This window comes from Salmo salar, chromosome 15 (assembly GCF_965601325.2).
Source record: "Salmo salar chromosome 15, fSalSal1, whole genome shotgun sequence".
Taxonomy (NCBI): Eukaryota; Metazoa; Chordata; class Actinopteri; order Salmoniformes; family Salmonidae; genus Salmo; species Salmo salar.
This window is the reverse complement of record NC_138305.1, coordinates 69,271,904-69,294,186: the sequence shown is the minus strand read 5'-3', so window position 1 is coordinate 69,294,186 and position 22,283 is coordinate 69,271,904. Positions and strand designations below refer to the sequence as shown.

The 22,283-nt window shown below is 44.1% G+C and overlaps 1 protein-coding gene across 1 annotated transcript in view; it reads left to right on the top strand.

The window, feature by feature from the left end:
* LOC106571924 (cadherin-4) overlaps positions 1–21,967 on the top strand; it is a 395,713-nt gene extending 373,746 nt beyond the window's left edge. Inside the window, exons 12-17 of the mRNA XM_014145495.3 lie at positions 2,857–2,999; positions 9,252–9,488; positions 12,995–13,228; positions 15,187–15,326; positions 15,627–15,791; positions 16,746–21,967. Coding sequence (XP_014000970.2) covers positions 2,857–2,999; positions 9,252–9,488; positions 12,995–13,228; positions 15,187–15,326; positions 15,627–15,791; positions 16,746–16,952 — 1,126 coding nt within the window. The 3' untranslated portion in view covers positions 16,953–21,967. The remainder of the gene's footprint in view (positions 1–2,856; positions 3,000–9,251; positions 9,489–12,994; positions 13,229–15,186; positions 15,327–15,626; positions 15,792–16,745) is intronic.
* The last annotated feature ends 316 nt before the right edge of the window (positions 21,968–22,283 follow it).

The window sequence follows — 22,283 nt, the reverse complement described above, 5'->3', positions numbered from 1 at the left end:
GCTTTGAAAAAATACTTTTTCTTCCGCTACCACTACTATCGCTAACCCCAACAGACTTCATACTTGATCGTATTCACTCCTCACACCCACTTACCAGTACCACAAAGCTGTATATGCATAGAGAGACTGATCAAGGTAGTATGCAGACAATGGAATTATGCAGCTTGAATATTAAGACTTAATATTACTTCTACCTCTCCTTGGTGTCTTTCAAAGCACCAGAGCTAACAATGGCTGTCAGTTCCAGACAGTATAGAATCAATAAGAACCAAAGAAATGAAATTAGAAAACTGCCCACCAACCTTTTTCGCTAGGTTTTGATATCAGCAACGAAATCATAGAATTGACTCTGGCCAACCAAGCCAGATTATTGTTACTTGAAAAGTGCTTTTCCCAGTCGTGTACTGTTAGGTCAGTTGGAGAAGGCAGCAGTAGTCTGTGTTTTCCTGGGGATGGTTGTTTCACACACTGACTCACTCATCAGCTGCTGTGTTTGGGTCTTGTTGAATGTGTATGTTTATTTCGTGTGTGTGCAAATCACGTGGGATCGTAAAAAGTTGGCGGTGGGTGACTCCGATCCGTTGGGTATATTTAGCTCTGCGGAAGTTTTGTAACGTATCAATGTCTGTCACTGCGGTAAGCCCAGTTATCCCAACAGAAACAGGAAGTGACACTTCATTAGCTGACTGCTATGGCGACTGCCAATCACCCAGGCAGTGTGATTGGCTCACAGTGTGGCATGACAATAATGCGGTCACTATGGGTACGACGAAGCAAAAGCCAGCACAGCTTTCCCTTAGATCTGACACATCGTCCTCCTTTAGAGCTGACAGTCACATGAAATCCCAGCTGAAAATCTGACATTCAAACTAGAAATTAATTAAGAGGAAGTGATGTTTAACACGAGCCGCCGAGATTGCGATCTGCACTCAGGACCCACTGAGGTGCCCTTAATGTGCCCGATTGTTTAAAGAAAATGTCTAATTACACACCCGATCGTCTCTTCAATGCGGGGGGAAATTGGCTTGCGTTGGAGTGCTATTAGGCACTTAATAAACTTGATCTAAGTTTTATTTTAACTGTGTTAGGCACTGTTTGGGGGATTTAATTAATGAGTAATGTTCGAGCGTCTGGCTCTGGGGAGCAGACCTTTTGTGTAATGTCTTTTATCATCACAGACCTCTAACTTTTAATGTTACCAGATAAGGGAGGGAGAGAGAGGGATGACAGAGGACAGGACCATAATGGAGGTGAGGGGCGAAAGGGTCTCTTTCCCCCTCGCTACCTCTTTATTTCTCTATTTCCTGCTCACCCACTCCAGCCTCAGCTTCTTCCTCTCCTTCTCAGGTGTGACTGCCCTCCACTGGAGACCCAGAGTACAACCTGGACCTGCCTCCACAGACATACAGAGACCTAGGGAGAGAAGAAACCGTAGATAAAAAGAGCAAGACTGATGGATACATGCATACACAGACTGTAACAAGGTTATTTCATGTTCATGAATGTAGCATTTTACCTAATGAAACCCATAGCGGGTGGTAACTGTAACAAAAGGCCTACAAGTTTAAGAGATTACGTTACCCCCAGGGAACCCATTGCGGGTGGTAACAACAGAAACACGGTAGCTTTAATCACGTCAGGTGAATGTCACAAAACAAGGTTGATATATTCACGTCAGGGGAATTTGGCGAAAAGTGTCAGCCTAATTGCACTTGCAACACACCTCCTTGTTATTGCATTTTTGTTTTTGAGCGTTGCACTTGCATAGTAGAGAGAGAGCGAGAGAGAGAGAGACTGTTCTATAAAGCCAAACATCTTACATCAGATTCCATGGGCAGTAAGCTTCAGCAGCTTCCGAATAAAGTTAGCTACTGTCTTTCTCCTCTCCCTCCCTCTCGCTCTGTCTTTTATCCCTGCCCCCCTCTGTGCAGGCCACGCTCCCTCCCCAGTAGTTATTTCACAGGCTGCCAGTTCCAGTCTGCGGGTAGCTGCTCGCCGCGCTGACCACTCGGCAGTGTGGAAATGTCATCCCTCTCATCCCATTCCCAAGGCCGTGTAGAGCCTGGGATACAGCCCACTAGCCTGCTGGGAAAATCCCCACATCTTCTCAACAGGGGAGAGATTACTCCCTCCATCCCTCTCTCTTTCCATCGCTCCATCCCTACAGTTAGACCTTCTCTCCAGCCCACTTACCGTAGTGCAGGCCTACGGGAACATGGTATACATGGTTAGAGAGCCTGAGGGAGAGGGTATGAGTATTAGACATGGAGGCCTGTTTGCAGGTGTGAATGTGTTCTCTACATCAGTGCATATGAAACACTGAGAGAGAGAGAGAGAGAGAGAGAGAGAGAGAGAGAGAGAGAGAGAGAGAGAGAGAGAGAGAGAGAGAGAGAGAGACCCAGAAAGATATCCACACAGGGATTTCTGGGTAAATCGTGGAGATGATACCCTTATTCTTCTCCCTCCTATCTTGGAATAATACCTTCAGCTGCTCCCCTATCCTCACAACCCCCCCCCCCCCCCCCCCCCCCCTTACTCTCATACACATTTCCATAGTTACAGTGTTTACAATAACAGAATTAGCTCCAACGCCTGGTACAGGGATGTGGAAAATTGACTGTAAGCTACAGGCTGTGGATGAGAAATTGATGAAGTATTAAACTGGGTGTGTGTAACTGGCATACAACTGAACAGCACTTTTGAAGGTGATGTCCATTCCATTGATTTAGTCTACATATGTTAACCGCTGTCTAAACCTGCTACCTTCCTCCTCTTCACAGATAAAGAGTGAGTCTACACCATTCTTTGAACCTGTTAGTCTAACCTCCTTCTCTCCTCCTCCTCCTGTCTGTCCAGGTATTCTAAGCTGGCTGACCCAGCTGACTGGCTGTCCATCAACAACACCAACGGTCAGATCATCACCACGGCAACCCTGGACAGAGAGTCCATCTACGTCAAAAACAACATTTATGAAGCCACCTTCCTTGCAGTTGACAATGGTGAGACCCTGTGTGTGTGTGTGTGTGTGTGTGTGTGTGTGTGTGTGTGTGTGTGTGGGGGGGGGGGGGGCAGAAAAAGAGATAGACTGAGAGAAAGAAGAGAGGAGGTGAGGAGGATAGAGGTTTGGCCCAGTGGGGTTGAGCAGATACTAACCTAAAGCTGAATTAGAGCTGAGACTCCTGGTTACAGAGAGCTAGCCATGCTGTATTGACCTGTTCTCCTTTCTTCCCTCACTTCACCTCTCCTCCTCTCTTTCTTTCTATTTTGCCCATCCACTGCAATGAGTGTGGCACATCCAGTTTGCTCTGCCACCCAGTTCAAGCTTGAGCTTAGCCGAGCACAAACTCAATCACAGCAAACAAACAACTCTTATTTTTTCTCATGCGGAAGCAAACAGAATGCTTTTCCCCTCCCAAAGTGCCTTATCAGTGACGTGCAGTGCATTGGTGTGTTTACCTAAAGTTTGGATGGCTTTGAAGAATGATTGACACTGCCTGTGCGTGTGTGTGTGCGTGTGTGAGTGAGCGTGTTCCCAGTGATTGACAACGTCAGAGACCGTGATGTGTAACTTCCTGTGTTGTTTTTTACAGCGGGGGTAGGAAGTGTCCCAGCTAGCACATCACGTTCTGAGAACCATATGTTTCTTAGAGCTTGGTGAGAGCTTGGTTGTCCTATGTTTATTTTTGCATACAACCTTCCTACAACATTCTCGGAATAGTGAAGGGCACTCAGCTAGCACATAGCGTTCTGAGAACCATATGTTTCTTAGGTTGGGAATTTCAGTACTTCAGCATAACATTTTCTACAGGTTTCCTTGTGGTTTTATTTAAAGTAATGTTCTCAGAAAGTTCAAAGAATGTTAAGAAACAATGTTCTTTTATGGGAATTTCAGTACTTCAGCTTAACATTTTCTACAGGTTTCCTCATGGTTCTATTTAAAATAATGTTCTCTGGACATTAAGAAACTTTTCCATAACAAGCACAAGAAAACATCAGTAGCATTCAAAGAACGATTTAAGAATATTATTTCGGAACGTATATATTCCATTCTCAACGTTCACAAAACTGTGTTCAGGTGTGTTGGCCGCAGCAACTAATTGGCCACACCTGATCTTAATGAGTGCGTGTTTCCTTTGAAATTGGGTCTGTTTGAATAGACTAAAATGAAAAGCTTTGTATGAGTAAAAACAACATGTCATGCTAGCTCCTTCCTGGTGGCACAGTGGACTCATTCCATGTATAGAGAAGAGATCATAGGTTGCAATCTCACTGACACCATGCCACAAAAAAAAGACATGTGTTTGCATGATTAATGCCAAAGCAAATTAATGTCCATGTGTCCTATCTGTGCTTGTCGTTCAAAACAGTTAACTCAAACTAAGCTAGCAGTGTTATTAAAAATCTTATTGGAACATGTTCTCAGAACATTATTTAATTACCTTCAAATAACCTTTAATTTCCATTCTCAGAACTTTAATAAAACTTCCCAGGAAAACTTTCAGGGAACCGTAGTAAAATGTTCTCAGAACGTCCCCTGAAAATGTACATTCCAAGAACAGGCAAAATGTTCTCTTCCGTTCTCAGCACATTTTAAAAAAACTTTCAGTTTTACCGGTCAGAAAACTTACGGCTTCGTTCTCAGAACCTCCAAGGAACCAAATGTGCTAGCTGGGGTGGGATTAGACAGCAAACCCATTAGGGCTGACACGCTCCCGTCATTTCCATGCCTCTGTCTCTCTTTCTCTCCTTTCCCTTCTCCTTTTCCATTACTCATTCTCTGTCCCTGTCTCTCTCCTTACAAACTTTTTGAAAGCCCTCTGACCCTATGAGAGTTGCTTGTGACGTGTTTTCTCTGCACTCCGCTTCTGTCTCCACCTCTGTCGCTCCCCTCTCATCATGTAGAGGTAGCCCAGTTTTGAGGTAACCCTAATTGCTCCTGCAAGTCTCTCTGGATAAGAGCATCTACTAAATGACTACATTGTGTGTGTGTGTGTGTGTGTGTGTGTGTGTGTGTGTGTGTGTGTGTGTGTGTGTGTGTGTGTGTGTGTTCGTTGCAGACTGTGTGGGTGTAGGGGGAGTGTCTGTAGCAATAATGTGTGAGGGATTATGGTAAAAAGCACTGGGGGTTGTGGGAGGAAGGGAAGATGAGAGGAGTGGGCAGAAACAGAAAGAGGGGGAGGACAGTATTTGGGAGAGAAACACTGTCAGAGAGAGCTACCATATTATCATGGCTGTCACCACCAAATCACCTACACACGTCTGTTTTAACCCACCTATGTATTTGTTTATTTCCTTTTTTAAAGAACATAAGGGGCGCTTGCTAGAAGTCCTTTCTTCACGCCTGAAATCTTTCAGCTGACATCAAGAAAAAAAACTAATACAAATCCTTTTGAGGAATTTACACAAACATAATTATTTATTTAGCTGGTTAAAACCCCCATAATTCTCCTATCAGCCTCAGCAAGCTGCTTCCACATGTCCCCCATACATGACTGGGATTAACTCACTAAACCACCAGACAGGGGAAGCCTTCCAGTCTGTGTGTGTGTGTGTGTGTGTGTGTGTGTGTGTGTGTGTGTGTGTGTGTGTGTGTGTGTGTGTGTGTGTGTGTGTGTGTGTGTGTGTGTGTGTGTGTGCGCGTGCGCGTGTGTGTGTGCATGCGTGTGCTTAGGCTATGTGGTGTGTGTTTTACCACTCTTCACTCACAAGTAGCTTCTTTGTTCCAGTAGAAAAGGTAGGGAGTAGAGATTGAAACGGTAGGACTATGCAGTGGAGTGAAATTAGGGACACAGTATCCATAGTGCTGTGGGCAGCGCTGGAGGTTTAGCCATGTAGTCATCTGAGCAGTGAAGGTAGAGGGAGTCACACACAGACTAGTCTAGGAGGAACTCATCTCCCGGACTTCGATGGAATGAGAACATACAATATGGTCCGTCTGTCGCTAGGTAGACCACAGAGAACGGAGAACAGCGACCAGGTTTTATTTACACACCTCTGTTTATTGTGGATATGGTCATCATAGGAGTATTGGAGACTGGTACTGTACAACAGAAAACATTGAAATGATAGTCTCCCCGTGGTAAATGTAATTCCTCCTTTGACCACTTCGGCTGTCAGTTAGCCAGCTTCCCGCTGTTGCTGCTAAATGTCTAAAGGTTATGAATTCGTAAATGATGTATATGATCATGACTGCAGGAAACAAGGTATGCCAATATCCCAATCTGCAACCCACACTTTTATTTGACTGGGTTTCTCTGCTTCAGGGGTTTTCTGTGGCCTACTCTAAGTCAACCTTATTACTGTCCTGTTCAAGCTATCGTTCTCTGCTACCCCTCTCCCTCTCGCCATCTCTTTCCCGCTCCTATCTGGTTCTCTTTATTTCCCTCTCACTCTCCACCTCAATGTCAAATGTCTTGCACCGTTGCCGAGTTTAATCGCCAGATCTGTGAGCTTTGCATAAATCTTTTTTAAATCATCTCAATTGGGATTAGGTCTAGACCAGGCCTGGGCAACTCCAGTCCTCTGGGGCCTGATTGGTGTCACACTTTTCCCCTATCACTAGTCAGGCCCCCGAGGACTGGAGTTGCCCAGGCCTGGCCTAGACCTAATCCCAATTGAGATGTTTTGTCAGGACTTGAAACGAGCAGTTCATACTTGAAAACCCACAAATGTCGCTAACTTAAAGCAGTTCTGCATGCAAGAGTGGGAGAAAATTCCAACAACTACTAGAAGCATTTGGTTGAAGTCATTGCGGATAAAGCTGGCACAACCAGTTATTGAGTGTAAGGGGGCAATTACTTTTTCACACATGGGAATTGGGTGTTGCGTACATTGCCTTTGGAAAGTATTCAGACCCCTTGACTTTTTCCAGATTTTGTTAACTTACAGCCTTATTCTAAAATAGATCTACACACAATACCCAATAATGACAAAGCGAAAACACGTTGTTTGAAATGTTTAAAAATGTATTTGAAATCAAAAATGGAAATACCTTATTTACATAAGTATTCAGACCCTTTGCTATGAGACTCGAAGTTGAGCCCAGGTGGATCCTGTTTCCATTGATCATCCTTGATGTTTCTACAATTTGATTGGACTCCACTTGTGGTAAATTCAATTGATGGGACATGATTTGGAAAGGCACACACATGTCTACAGTCTACAGTCCCACAGTTGACAGTGCAGCTCAGAGCAAAAACCAGGCCATGAGGTCGAAGAAATTGTCCGTAGAGCTACGAGACAGGATTGTGTCGAGGAACAGATCTGATACTGTCTCCAATACTCCTATGATGACCATATCCACAATAAACAGAGGTGTGTAAATAAAACCTGGTCGCTGTTCTCCGTTCTCTGTGGTCTACCTAGCGACAGATCTGGGTACGAAAAAGTTTCTGCAGCATTGAAGGTACCCAAGAACACAATGGACTCCATCATTCTTAAATGGAAGAAGTTTGGAACCACCAGGACTCTTCCTAGAGCTGGCCGCCCGGCCAAACTGAGCAATCGGGGGAGAAGGGCCTTGGTTAGGGAGGTGACCAAGAACCCGATGGTCACACTGACAGAGGTCTAGAGTTCCTCTGTGGAGATGGGAGAACCTTCCAGAAGGACAACCATCTCTCCAGCAATCAGGGCTTTATGGTAGAGTGGCCAGACTGAAGCCACTCTTTAGTAATGACAGCCCGCTTGGAGTTTGCAAAAAAAGGCACCTAAAGGACTATCAGACCATGAGAAACAAGATTCTCTGGTCTGATGAAACCAAGATTGAACACTTTGGCCTGAATGCCAAGTGTCACGTCCGGAGGAAACCTGGCACCATCCCTACGGTGAAGCATGGTGGTGGCAACATCATGCTGTGGAGATGTTTTTCAGTGGCAGGGACTGGGAGACTAGTCAGGATCGAGGGAAAGATGAATGGAGCAAAGTGCAGAGAAAACCTGCTCCAGAGCTCTCAGAACCTCAGACTGGGGCGAAGGTTTACCTTCCAACAGGACAACGACCCTAAGCACACAGCCAAGACAACACAGGAGTGGCTGCGGGACAAGTCTCTGAATGTCCTTGAGTGGCCCAGCTAGAGCCCGGACTTGAATCTGATCGAACATCTCTGGTGAGACCTGAAAATAGCTGTGCAGTGACGCTCCCCATCCAACCTGACAGAGCTTGAGAGGATCTGCAGAGAAGAATGGGAGACACTCCCCAAATACAGGTGTGCCAAGCTTGTAGCATCATACCCAAGAAGAATCAAGGCTGTAATCACTGCCAAAGGTGCTTCAACAAAGTACTGAGTAAATGGTCTGAATACTTATGTTAATGTGATGGGGAAGGTTATATTTTTTTATACATTTGCAAAACTTTCTAAAAATCTGTTTTTGCTCTGTCATTATGCGGTATTTTGTGTAGATTGATGAGGGGGGAAAAAAACATGTAATCAATTTTAGAATAAGGCTGTTACATAACAAAATGTGGAAAAAGTCAAGGGGTCTGAATACTTTCCGAAGGCACTGTAAGTTTGTCAAATAAATAAATGAAATAAGTATCAATTTTTTTTTTTACTTGTAAATTCAGGTTTCTTTTATTTAATATTAGTTTTTGGTTGAAGATCTGATAATATTCAGTATCAAAAATACGCAAAGATAGAGACGATCAGAAAGGGGGCAAATACTTTTTCACGGCACTGTGAGAGTCAGGGGGGGATAGGGGAGCAGCTGAAGGTATTATTCCAAGATAGGAGGGAGAAGAATAAGGATATCATCTCCACGATTTACCCAGAAATCTCTGTGGATATCTGCCTGGGTTCTCCTCTCTCTCTCTCTCTCTCTCTCTCTCTCTCTCTCTCTCTCTCTCTCTCTCTCTCTCTCTCTCTCTCTCTCTCTCCGTCTTTCTCGCCATCTCATCCATGCAGTCTCCCTTTATTTGCTTTCTCCCAATCGTCACTTCCTCTTTCTTTTTCTCTAGTTTTCTCAATTCATCTTCCTACCCCATCTTTCTCTCTCTCCCTCTGCTCCCTGCAAGTCATTGTTTTGTTGGGGTATTGTTTGAAAGGGCTGTGAGTGCTCTTATCAGTGTGCGTGTGTATGGCTTTGCGGTCATGTGTGGCCGTGAGTGTTTGCTTAACAATAATAATAACTCTTCCCTTACCTCATCTCCCCCTATCCTCTCCTTTCCTCCACTCCACCCCTCTCCTACCTCTTCTTCTTCGCCCTCTCTTCCCTCCCTCCCTCCTCTCCTCTCCACCTCTCCTGTCCCCCTCCCAGGCTCTCCCATGGCCAGTGGTACAGGGACCCTCCAGATCTATCTGATAGATGTGAATGACAACGCTCCGTCTCTGCTGCCCCGCGAGTCTCAGATCTGTGAGCGCATCAACCGTAACGCCGGCATCAACATCACGGCTGCAGACACAGACACGGACCCCAACGTAGGCCCTTTCGTCTTCGAGCTGCCCACGTTCCCTGCTAGCATACGACGCAACTGGACAGTGTCACGTCTCAACGGTGAGGGGACGGGACCGGCAGGGGTAGATGAGGGTTGGCCGATGATTGGCTGAATACCCTGGGCGCAAGGTGGTTGGAGTTGTTAACAAAGTTAATGACAGAAATATGATGCCAAGTTTCTTTGACAAGAAATATACACATATTTTACTTTTGCATGTCAAAAACCGAATGACCACTGCTGCACATGCTGCTGCTGTTTTCAACAGATTAATTTATACTATATACGAAGGAACGAGTGCACCAGGGAGAATGGTCGTCACTAGTTACCACACCTACAAAGTCATAAAGCCCACCTATTTCTACAGTTTATCTTCTTAAAATGGGATTTTAAATCTAATTTTAACATTAACCACACTGCTAACCTTATGCCTAACCCTAACCTTAAATTAAGACCAAAAAGCACATTTTGTATGGTCTATTTTGACTTTGTGGCTGTGGTTACTCGTGGAAACCAGGGAGACAAGCATTCAGATATAAGTGAAAACACATTATCTACACTAACTGGGGAAAGCTAGCTAACATAATGTCACAAAGCATGATCCTCTAGCCAGTTAACTTTCATTCTGAAATAACTTCATATTTCCAGGATGGAGACTAGAGCAGACCCAGAAGTTCTGACTGAACAGACACACATTTCAGCACCCCAGGACAGTCCATTTATTAGCTGGCAAAACAAGCCAAGCAATGTTCACAAGGCCTATGAGCCCACAGAGGCAGAGCTGCTAGTGCTGGCAGTCACTGAGGGGCAGTGTAGTAAGTAATTGAACAGCTTGTTTTGAACAATATATGTATTTTTGTACATCATTTGGGGTCTTTTTAAGCTACAATATGAGGTCCTAAACCTAACATGTAGCTGTGTGAGAAATAATCCAAATGATTGCTTTGGGGTAAATTCTTCCATCTGTCCAGGGGCAATCAATCATATATGTACCCATACAAATACTGATTACATTTTGTCAGTGTTATGCATAATATGCATAGTACATTCGTGTGATTAGCCAAGTTTAAATGATGAAAATTGCCTTCCTCAGTTAGATTTGCACCCAATTGAAGTGTTTTCTTCCCAGGCATTATGCAAGGCATTATCACTGGGATATGAGGTTACACCAGTGTTAAAAGTTTTAAAGGTGAACAGTCAAAATCATTTGATAATATTTGAAGGAAACCAGATCAAAGTAAACTCAGCAAAAAAAGAAACGTCCTCTCACTGTCAACTGCGTTTATTTTCAGCAAACTTAACATGTGTACATATTTGTATGAACATAACAAGATTCCACAACTGAGACATAAACTGAACAAGTTCCACAGACACGTGACTAACAGAAATGGAATAATGTGGCCCTGAACAAAGGGGGGGTCAAAATCAAAAGTGACAGTCAGTATCTGGTGTCGCTGTGAGATGTTACCCCACTCTTCCACCAAGGCAAGTTCCCGGACATTTATGGAGGGAATGGCCCTAGCCCTCACCCTCTGATCCAACATGTCCCAGATGTGCTCAATGGGATTGAGATCCGGGCTCTTTGCTGGCCATGGCAGAACACTGACATTCCTGTCTTGCAGGAAATCACACACAGAACAATCAGTATGGCTGGTGGCATTGTCATGCTGAAGGGTCATGTCAGGATGAGCCTGCAGGAAGGGTACAACATGAGGGAGGAGGATGTCTTCCCTGTAACGCACAGCGTTGACATTGCCTGCAATGATAACAAGCTCAGTCCGATGATGCTGTGACACACCGCCCCAGACCATGACGGACCCTCCACCTCCAAATCGATCCCGCTCCAGAGTACAGGCCTCGGTATAACGCTCATTCCTTCGATGATAAATGCGAATCCGACCATCACCCCTGGTGAGACAAAACCGCGACTCGTCAGTGAAGAGCACTTTTTGCCAGTCCTGTCTGGTCCAGCAACAGTGGGTTTGTGCCCATAGGCGATGTTGTTGCCGGTGATGTCTGGTGAGGACCTGCCTTACAACAGGCCTACAAGCCCTCAGTCCAGCCTCTCTCAGCCTATTGCGGACAGTCTGAGCATTGATTTGAGGGATTGTGCGTTCCTGGTGTAACTTGGGCAGTTGTTGTTGCCATCCTGTACCTGTTCCGGAGGTGTGATGTTTGGATGTACCGATCCTGTGCCGGTCTTGTTACACGTGGTCTGCCACTGCGAGGACGATCAGCTGTCCGTCCTGTCTCCCTGCAACGCTGTCTTAGGCGTCTCACAGTACGGACGTTGCAATTTATTGCCCTGGCCACATTTGCGGTCCTCATGCCTCCTTGCAGCATGCCTAAGGCACGTTCAAGCAGATGAGCAGGGACCCTGGGCATCTTTCTTTTGGTGTTTTTCAGAGTCAGTAGAAAGGCCTCTTTAGTGTCCTAAGTTTTCATAACTGTGACCTTAATTGCCTACCGTCTGTAAGCTGTTCCACAGGTGCATGTTCATTAATTGTTTATGGTTCATTGAACAGGCATGGGAAACAGTGTTTAAACCCTTTACAATGAAGATCTGTGAAGTTTTTTGGATTTTTACAAATGATCTTTGAAAGACAGGGTTCTGAAAAAGGGACGTTTCTTTTTTTGCTGAGTTTATGATGACCAACGTATTAAAAATGACTGTTGCTTCTACATTGATAAAGTTTGGTCAAAAAGTTACTTGTCCCCATGTCAAAAACGTGGATTCATTATTAAGGGGACATCACCTTAACTCTTAGTTTAATACGCCAATGATAACATTATATTCTCTTACCTCATTTAAATAAGTATCGCCTTGTAACCAACATTGGAGAAGACGTGTTTGCAGAGGGAAATTGTTTATATAGCTTGATTGCTACGGTACTGGAGCCAAAATTTGACTGTTGGGTGTCAGCAAATATAATTAAAAGTTTACCTTATTCATCTATGGCAAAGATAAGTACAGTATATGTTTCCCCTTTCATCTGTGTTCATCTGATGTTAGCTAGTTACTGGCTAGCTAGTTCTTCAGCCAGGATGGAACAATAGGGGGGAAGGGTCGTTCAAAACTCAGATATCATTGATGCAATTTCAATGTTGTTTGAGTTGCTTTGTGTATCACCAAATTAGCTTGAGATGATTTTACTACAATACTGCTCACTGCATCCATGTTGCTTGACATTGGCATTTCAAAGAGCTGTCAATCAAGGCGAGCTCATGAATATAAGCTCCTCGCCCACAGATCCTGTCTTTTCAAACTTCCTGGTAGTCAAAAGGGACAAAGTACTTTTTAGAGTGAAAAAGTAAGAAGTGTTGAAATGTGTCCCTGTGCTCAATTTACCCCATACCCGGACTAGCTATGTTTCCAAAACTCTTATGTTTACATGAATCCTTTTGGTTTATGTTGTGTATTTCCAGGGATTCACAACATCCTGAAATATATGTTGATATCTTTGTTAGAAAGAATACCATATTTCCCTGTAAGAAATACCTCTCCCCTATAGATGTCTCTATCAGTGGTAGTAACCTCTGTCTGTCTGTTCTCTCCCTCCCTCCCCAGGTGACTATGCCCGGTTAAGTTTACGGACCCAGTATCTGGAGCCGGGGGTGTATGAGGTGCCTGTGATTGTGACCGATTCGGGGAACCCTCCCCTCTCCAACAGGTCCATTATCAAGGTCAAGGTGTGTCCGTGTGATGAGAACGGAGACTGCACCCTTGTCGGGGCTGTGGCTGCCGCTGGACTTGGGACTGGAGCCATCATAGCCATTCTCGTCTGTATCATCATACTGCTCAGTGAGTATGGTGGATTGGACATCTTAGACACATATGTAGGAACTTAATTTCAGCTAGATTGCTACAGCAGGAAATCCTGCATCGACAGGAAAGGTGAATTATTATGTAGATTATAATTAATTGACATTTTGTAGTGGTTGATACATGTATCGTAAGGGAAAATCTAGTCTAAAATGTAAGTGGAGATTGCAAACTTCCGAAGGTTTTTTTTTAACATCTGTGCACACAAATTATTTATCTTGTACATGTAGGAAATACACGTAGGAAATACACACACACACCTGCCATACCTCCAGACGCATCACTCTGATTCGCTCAGAGCCATCACTTTCTAATTAACAACCAATCGTGTTCACCCCTATCAGAGAGAATAGAAACAAACATATCTTCCTTCCCCCTCCCATTCCCCCTGTAGCTACGACTAACCTCCTCCATACATACTGTATATCAGATCCCTCTGATCAGATGTAATATTAAACCGCCTTTCTTACCAGATGCTGAAATGGGTTAGGATTTGTTGCTCTTTCACACACTGTGCCGTTTGGGCCTTACATTCATCAAACATTTATCATGCAGTTAACGCAATAACATAAAAGTGGTATTATAGATTAATTCTTAGCTGGCTATCAGAATGTGCCGTCTCTGAGTTGGTGACCCTATGGTTTCATTATTGTGTTCTGCCGGAGAGGGGTTTTAATGTGGACTTGTTTTGCTGAGGTGCTGCTGCTGCTTTGTTTTGTGATGGTGTGGTCAGTGCTTATACCGTATTTAAATGGCTTACATTTCAGGGGTTGGAACCAAAATATTTTCTAATCGTTTCGTTCTGAACATAACCATTATTTTTTTAACTTCTGAACCGGTTCAAACCCCCAAAAAGGTTACGGTTTATGTCGTTCCTTTCTGTTCCTTTTTAAACCTCTGAAATCATTTTTTTTGTTGCATTTATCTCGACATTATATTACTTCACCAATGGATAGAGTAGCTTGCTATGGAGCGGGCAAGCAATGGACATGCATTGGACAGACAAGTGTAGTGTAGGGTATGATATGCGACTGAAATTTTGCGGGTGAGGAGAGGGCTGGGCATGAAGCGCTGGGCGTCTTGTTGTTATGACATGCATTATCTGAATTAGACCCACAGAATTATACATACAGAGGAGCGGCATTTATGAAGGAACTTTGAATGTCTTTGGACTTCAGAGAGTTGGCTTAACTAATGTTGGACCGGTGCTAGCCCGTGATCAGGCCTCTCAGTTCCATTACATTACGCATAATACCGCCTAGAGTTTTCGAGACCTAGACCAGAGCTAGCTAACAAGCTAGCTAGCTAATAAGCTTGTATGTGCAGAGCGACACCAGAATTAAAGTAAAAAACGCATCTTACCTTTTTTAGTTAGTAAATTCAATGTGAAACATGATAACTATAGTATCCTTAACTAGCATTGAAAAAGTCAATCCGTTGTTCTGTAATTAAAAATCTTTCTCCCTAATTTCTGAATCACGTCTGTAACATCAGAAGCTACACTAGACTATGCATGCTACGGAGGGAGGGGCAGGTAGCCTACACACATATACACTGGTAAAGATTTTCAGCTGGCAGACAGGCAGACACTGGAATACATTTCTTTGTTACATTTTTTGTGGAACTGGAAAAAAAATCCCTGGAAATTAAAATAACGTTATTAACCGGTTCCCATGCAATTAAAATAACGGTTCTGCTCCTGAACAGTATAGATCACTTTCGTTCTCAGTTCTGGTTCTATTCCTCTAAAAATGTCATTATTTTCCGGTTTTTGGTCTTTTGTATGGAGGTATAGTCCTATCCTCCACAAATATGTAGAGCTTTTTCTGTGGTATTGTATTTTGCAGTAAGCCAATAATGTATGTTGTTTAAGGTGTGTTGGTTGTGTGTTTTTGCAGTATTATTGTGTTATTTAAGGTGTGTTGTGTGTGTTGCAGGTATGGTGCTAGTGTTTGTACTGTGGATGAAGCGCAGAGAGAAGGAGAGACAGACCAAACAGCTGCTGATCGACCCAGAGGACGATGTCAGAGATAACATCCTGAAATACGATGAGGAGGGAGGGGGAGAGGAGGACCAGGTACACACACACACACACACACACACACACACACACACACACACACACACACACACACACACACACACACACACACACACACACACACACACCGAGAGAGACAAACACTCAGATAGACAGACACACCCATACACACACAGAGAGAGACGCACACACTAACAGAGATACAGACCTATAAACAACTACACATATACGTGTATGTGTATATATACAGCATATATCACATACGCCCACAAACACTGACAGCCAGTCAGGTCTATCTTGAGGTTGACTGTCTTATCTGTGTGTGTCTTTGGGCAGGACTATGACCTGAGCCAGCTGCAGCAGCCTGACTCCTTGGAGCACATCATCAGTAAGCCCCCAGGAGTACGGAGGGTGGACGAGCGCCCCATCATCCCTGAGTCCCAGTACCCCATTCGACCGGTGGTCCCCCACCCTGGGGACATCGGGGACTTCATCAATGAGGTGAGGGGGGCAACCAGGGGTCATAGTTATGTTTATTCCTTCATTTCTACTTGAGATCTGACACAAACACACACACACAATCCCACCCACAAGGTACTCCAAACACAACTCAAGGTAGAATGACAAACTTACAATACAAGACTACGCAAACACAGAACATAAGACATTCAGATCTGTAAATAAGATGGAGGTGTATGTACGTACTGTGGACTGTTATTTCTAAGTATTTTGATGTACCTTGTGTTCTAGGTACATGTGAGACGTGAGGGTACTATTGCATAAATGTAGGCATTTTCTGGATGCTGTTTATTTACAGGTTTCAATGCTCTTAACTTTGGCAACAGTAGAGATGGAGATTACCTGACAGCTGTTATCACACACACACACACACACACACACACACACACACACACACACACACACACACACACACACACACACACACACACACACACACACACACACACACACACACACACACACACACACACTGTACTCGCACACACACATGCACACGCTCACTTGCACGTACGTAACCCCAATCTCAACACACTCATGCAAGAAGGCTTTGATTGACAGGCGCCGTGACAACACGTTCACACTTGAGAAGTGTTGGCAGCTGTTCAGCTTTGATCCATCCTGACTACACACACACACACACACACACACACACACTGATCTCGCTCCAGCAGTCTGGCAAAACACAAACACGTTGTGGCTCGGCTGCCCACTGTATCCTCCATGGGGATTCTACATCCCTGCCAATGACATCACTCTGTCACTCACAATATATTGCCTGAATGCCAATACTTACAATTTTCTCTATGGTGCTTTCTTAGCTGTTATCTTACAAAAAGCCTACCCTACTCTGTCTCCAAATGGTATACTATACACTAACCTTTCTAATCATGTTGGCCTGTATGCCAATACTTACTCTCTTCTTCCTCCCTCCAGGGTCTGCGGGCGGCAGACAATGACCCCACGGCCCCTCCCTATGACTCCCTCCTGGTGTTTGACTACGAGGGCAGCGGCTCTACGGTCGGCTCCGTCAGCTCCCTCAACTCCTCCAGCACAGGGGACCAGGACTACGACTACCTCAACGACTGGGGCCCCCGCTTCAAGAAGCTAGCCGACATGTACGGGGGAGGGGACGATGAATAGGGCCACGGGGGCCTCATTAAAGATCCACTCCCCCAGCTGAACCCCCTCAGCTGGTCTGCCATGCTCTCTCTGTCTCTCCAACCGTGGAGAGACAGATAACACAGACACACACACACACACACACACACACACACACCAATATACACCACAAACACCAATACACACACTAATACACACCACACACAACAATATACACCACACACGGCAATACACATTACACACGACAATACACACCACGCACGACAATACACACCACACACACGAACCAACTGAACTGACCTAGCAACTGACCAATCAATCAAGCAACCGCCATAGTGAACTGTGCAGTGAGGCAGCTTTGTCCTTCTGTACTGTATTGTACTGTACTGAGCCCTCTCCTACTCCGAGGTGTGTGGGGGGAGGGAGGTAGATTTTGGGGTTGGCTACTTTTGTTTTATGTTATTTAAAAAATGTTTGATTATCTCATGGTGTCCTCACTGTCCTTAAATGCAAGCTATTTCCTGGTTTTTGGAGGCCATTGGCTTTCTATTTCCCCATCAGCCCCCAGCCTGTCCCTTTGCAGATAGATTGAGGTGCATATTGCGTGACGGGGAAGAAAAGAACAAAGAAACACAGAAAGTAAACTCCTTCCTCTGCGTGGAAGGCCCTGGTTTAATCTCTCTGAACTTGAATTCCATAGAACAGAAGCACTGTTGTTTAAGAAGTGCCTTCAGTGGTGCGTATTTTTTGCTGACTCCCGCTAACTCAGGATTGGTGGCCATTTTCTGGGCTAACGTGCACCCCGTCCTCCCCCGTCCCCTAATTACCCCTCACCTTTCAATTGTGACCTTCCTGTCCCTTTTCCTGTGTGTCATATCCATCACCCTGCAATGTAACACGGGCAGATGCAGTATAAGTTGCAGAGGGGATTTGCCTTTGGAGGTGAGGGGGTATCATTGGTGTGAATTTCGGAGAGGGAGTGCTCTGTACAAAGACAGACAGTATATCTCCTTAGGTGAAGGACAAATCTTTTCTTTCCAATCTGGCACATCTGAGCTTCTTATGCACAGCCATCACCTGTGTGACAATAGGAATCATCACACTGACACAGAATGGGACTGTGTCGTTAGACAACATGTATTTACTGTATTCGAACAGTGTGTACCCTCTGAGAGCAGTTGAGTTTGGATGGTTTTGTGACTTTGTGGTTTTGAGTTCGCATTACTTTGCACTTTTAACTTAGTGAGGCTGTGTGAGCTAGGGATAGAGGGATGACGAGTCATTTTTAATGTGAAAGAAATTAATCCATAGGAGGATTTTCTTTCTTTACCTAGTCTCTATTCTTAGATGAAGGATATGGGTGGGTTGCATGGTTCTGTCCCCCGTTTCCAAATGTTGTCAACTTGGCACTAGTTGTCTTGTGGTCTTATTGGTCAATGTGTTGAGGAAAACTATATAAACTGTAAAAAGATGAGAAAAAGGGTGTAAAAGTAGATCTTTTTTAAGTATTAGAACAAACCGTTTGTGCTCCATTTCTGTTAGCATTGCTGGCAGAGAAGACAAATTGTGAGACCCAAAGTTTCAAGCTTCGACTTAACTTTTTTTTGTGCTGATTCACTGTTGTGTCTTGACACACTTTTGATATACCATCTCTGATGCTGGTCCCCGTCGCAGCAACAGAGAGAGCGAGAAAGCGAGCTGAGATTCTGTCAGGGACTTAGCAAGCGCCACAATCTGTCTCTCCTCAGACACTTTCATTCATTTGAAATGCAAGAGGTTTTGAAAACATGTAGGAGAAAATATGTCTCTTACAAACTTTTTGGCAAAGAGTGATGGAGAAGAACTGCACTTTACCAAAGCAGGGTTTAATAGTGCTAAACATTTCACTCTTTAGAGAAGAAGGTGCCTATGAGGAACAGATATTTTATTGTCTTTTGTGAAAATACCACTACCCAACATTCCTATGATATACAGTACATTTCCCCCGGTTATACAAGTTATACACTTGTTTCTCACTCACACACCGGCAGAAGTCCTTTTGTAAATGACCTTTCACATAGTGTTCCCATGTTCCCAGTTGAGGAGATGCTGAAGAAATCAACACGGCTTCTCTCACACTGCCCATTCACACAGTCCGCTCATTCTCTCAGCAGTTAACTGAGTCCATCGGAATGTTTTGCTCTTTCAAAAATGTCAGCTGAGTTCAATGTAATTTCAGTTGAGATTTACACTTGAGAGAAATGTGGTTTCTATACGTAGAGATACTTCTCTCTCCCTAAGCTCTTTCTCTCTTATGGTGGATTTGATAGAGATTGGGCAGGGTTATATATTTAATTCATACTCCAGTTACCCTTCGTAATAAAGAGGATGATGGATCCTTCCAGGTAGTCTCCTTGACAGAGAGAGAGAGAGAGAGAGCCTTTAAACTCCTAGATAAGATATGAGGAGAGGAGGACTCTCAGCGTCCCATGCTCTTCCTCCCAGCTTCCCCTTCTCTATCAGGTCTTTACACACTACATCCAGCATCTCTTCGTCACATCTTCCTCTGGAGAAAAAAGATATGTACAGTATGCCTTACAGAGAGGGGAGGGGAATGGAGGGAGGGGGGGATAGGGGCAGAGAGGTGGGAGGAAGCAAGATGATAGGAAGGGCACTGAAAGGGGGAGTAGGTCATTTATGGGCTGTTGAATAACAGTGAGTTGGACCCCAAACCTACCTGATGTAGAGTGACAGGGCATCAGTGGGTATGAACTTTGACCCTCTGGTCCTGCTGTGTACCGACAATGCCTTTGGATGGTGACATACACAGAAGCAGGAAGCGGTATTTAGGGTTTCCACCTTACCTCTCGCTATCGCAAAGTAGGATTAGTGCTCCTCTCTTCACTAAAGCTTAGCTCAATGCACTCACTCACTCACTCACTCACTCACTCACTCACTCACTCACTCACTCACTCACTCACTCACTCACTCACTCACTCACTCACTCACTCACTCACTCACACACACACACACACACACACACACACATACACACATACACACACACACACACACACACACACACACACACATTACACAGCTGCTGCTGTTCATGATTCATGATTATCTCCGACATATAAATGTTGTACATCAACTTTTATTTTTTACACATTTTGTTGTTTTGTACATTTGTTCTCTTTATATTCTCCACCCTGTGTTTTGTTTTCTCTGTTGTTCGACGAGTAGCCTAGCCAGCCTGCTCGCAAGCTTCAAATCACCATAAAAGCCATTTGCGTTCACTGAAGATTCAAAGAGACTCATACGCTCACAGCCATACTTGTTTATGTGGGTGTTCTGTTCAAGGTTGGCGTCAATATTACATTACACGACGTCCTCCTATACATATTTGCACTCAACCTTTCTGGGCATCACCCTGCATGTCAACCCATATCGATAAGGCCTCCTTGCTATGCCCCACCCGAGAGAGTCCAGCCTGGCTGAATGCCAGACAGCCTGATGGTCCCTCAAGACTGTCAAATATTCACCTGCATGGGTGGCAGCGAACAGAGACGAGATAGACCCAGGCACTTCATGTTCCCACTTTACATAAGGCTGCTGTCATAAGTGCTACATAGCATCATCACGTGAATAGGCTGCTGCCTGTCATAGTGAATGTGTCATGATCTAGGAGTTATTAGTGAGACAAATGAAGCTGTGCCATTCAAATGCTATGAGGGGATGAGAGGGAAGCCATGGAGGGGTGAAATGAAGGTGTTGGATAAATGAAGGCTTGAATTGGAGGTTTGAAGGATTGGATTATGCAAAGGTGGTTGTGGTTAGGTGGTTGGGGTGAATGGATGCTATTGGTGTGACAATGACACTCACAGGGGAACTGGGATCAGGATGTGTGGATTTGTGCATCCACGTCTTAATTTGGCATATTGAAGCAGGAGCTCGCGGGAGGCTAAAGTATACAAATAAATTCCTTGAGCAAAAGCTTGGCATGAATGATATAGTGGGAGGAATGCAGTATGTTTAGCTTCTGCAGATGTATTTCAGATTTAGTATCTGTGTGTACGGCTTGGCCCTACTCTACAGTGTACACTCCCTTTTACCATAAGGCCTGCACACAAGCAATCAAGTCTGTCTGTCCATGTCTGTCTGTCCCTAGACAGAAGTGGTCATCTTCTGTTAGCCTTTGAACGGTTACCCTCACTGGAGGACCACAGATCCTGAAAGCTCTCCCCAATCCATGGGGTGTTCTGCGCTCTATCCAACTGCAGGAGACTCCCAACAAGTTAGTTACAGTGTTAGACATAGCCTACACTTTCACCAGGAACGCACAGAAACATGACAGTGTCTGAGTCTCAAATGGCCCCTTGTTCTCCATATAGTACACTACCGTGGTTGAAAGTAATGCACTATAAGGGATAGGATATGATTTGAGACACAACCAATGTCGTATTGGAGTCGCCCCGATGTTGCTCACGTCTGAGTGTACATAATGTAGTAATTGCTTGAAGCTAAACAGATCAAGTTAGGCAACATATAACTGTACAATTTGAGCTTTTTTGCATGTGTCTTTTTATAATGGGCAGAAGAAGAATTCTATAACAGTTATCATAAAGCTAATTTTAAAGCGTGTAGCAGCCCGCATGACCGAGGTTGCGGTCCAGAAGGACTTCTGGTATGTACCATACTCACATAAACTCAAATGGAGAAAAAAATGAAATGGAAAACAATCTAAAACGCTTAAAAAAAAAGAATAATTGCACAGTTATCAAGGTAAGATACTTTTTTTGTAAACTGTCAACAGCACAACTATTTTGTATTGTTGTTTGTACCATTTTGTATGAAAAAAGAAAAAAACTTGAACAAAAAGGGAAAGAGTGTGTTGTTTTAAGCGTGTGTTTCTAGTGCCACTGCGACCTTGGTTTCCAAATACAGTACAGTACATACGCAGCCTTGCAGATAAACCTTGTAATATAGATGCTGAGTTGGCGACTCCACGTCAGCGCCCCCTGTGTTATAAATAAAGTTTCCCCTCCTTATGCAAACACTGCTTCCTGTCTCCTAATTTTCTTCTTGTTTCAAATGTGATGATGATGATGATGATGATGATGATGATGGATTATTCCATGAACAAAGACAGAGGCTCTGACACTATTTTCTAATTCTTTCAACCTGTATTTGACACAAGTGTAGTTGCAGATGATGCTTGTGTACCTTCTTATTCACTGTGTTGCTGAATTGCTTTTAACCAAAACAATATGTTTCCGAAAAGTAAATTATTCAAACATTGATCTAAGGTCATATTTCTATAAAACTAAGGTTAATAATACATTTCCTCATTCATACTGTACAATGTGGACG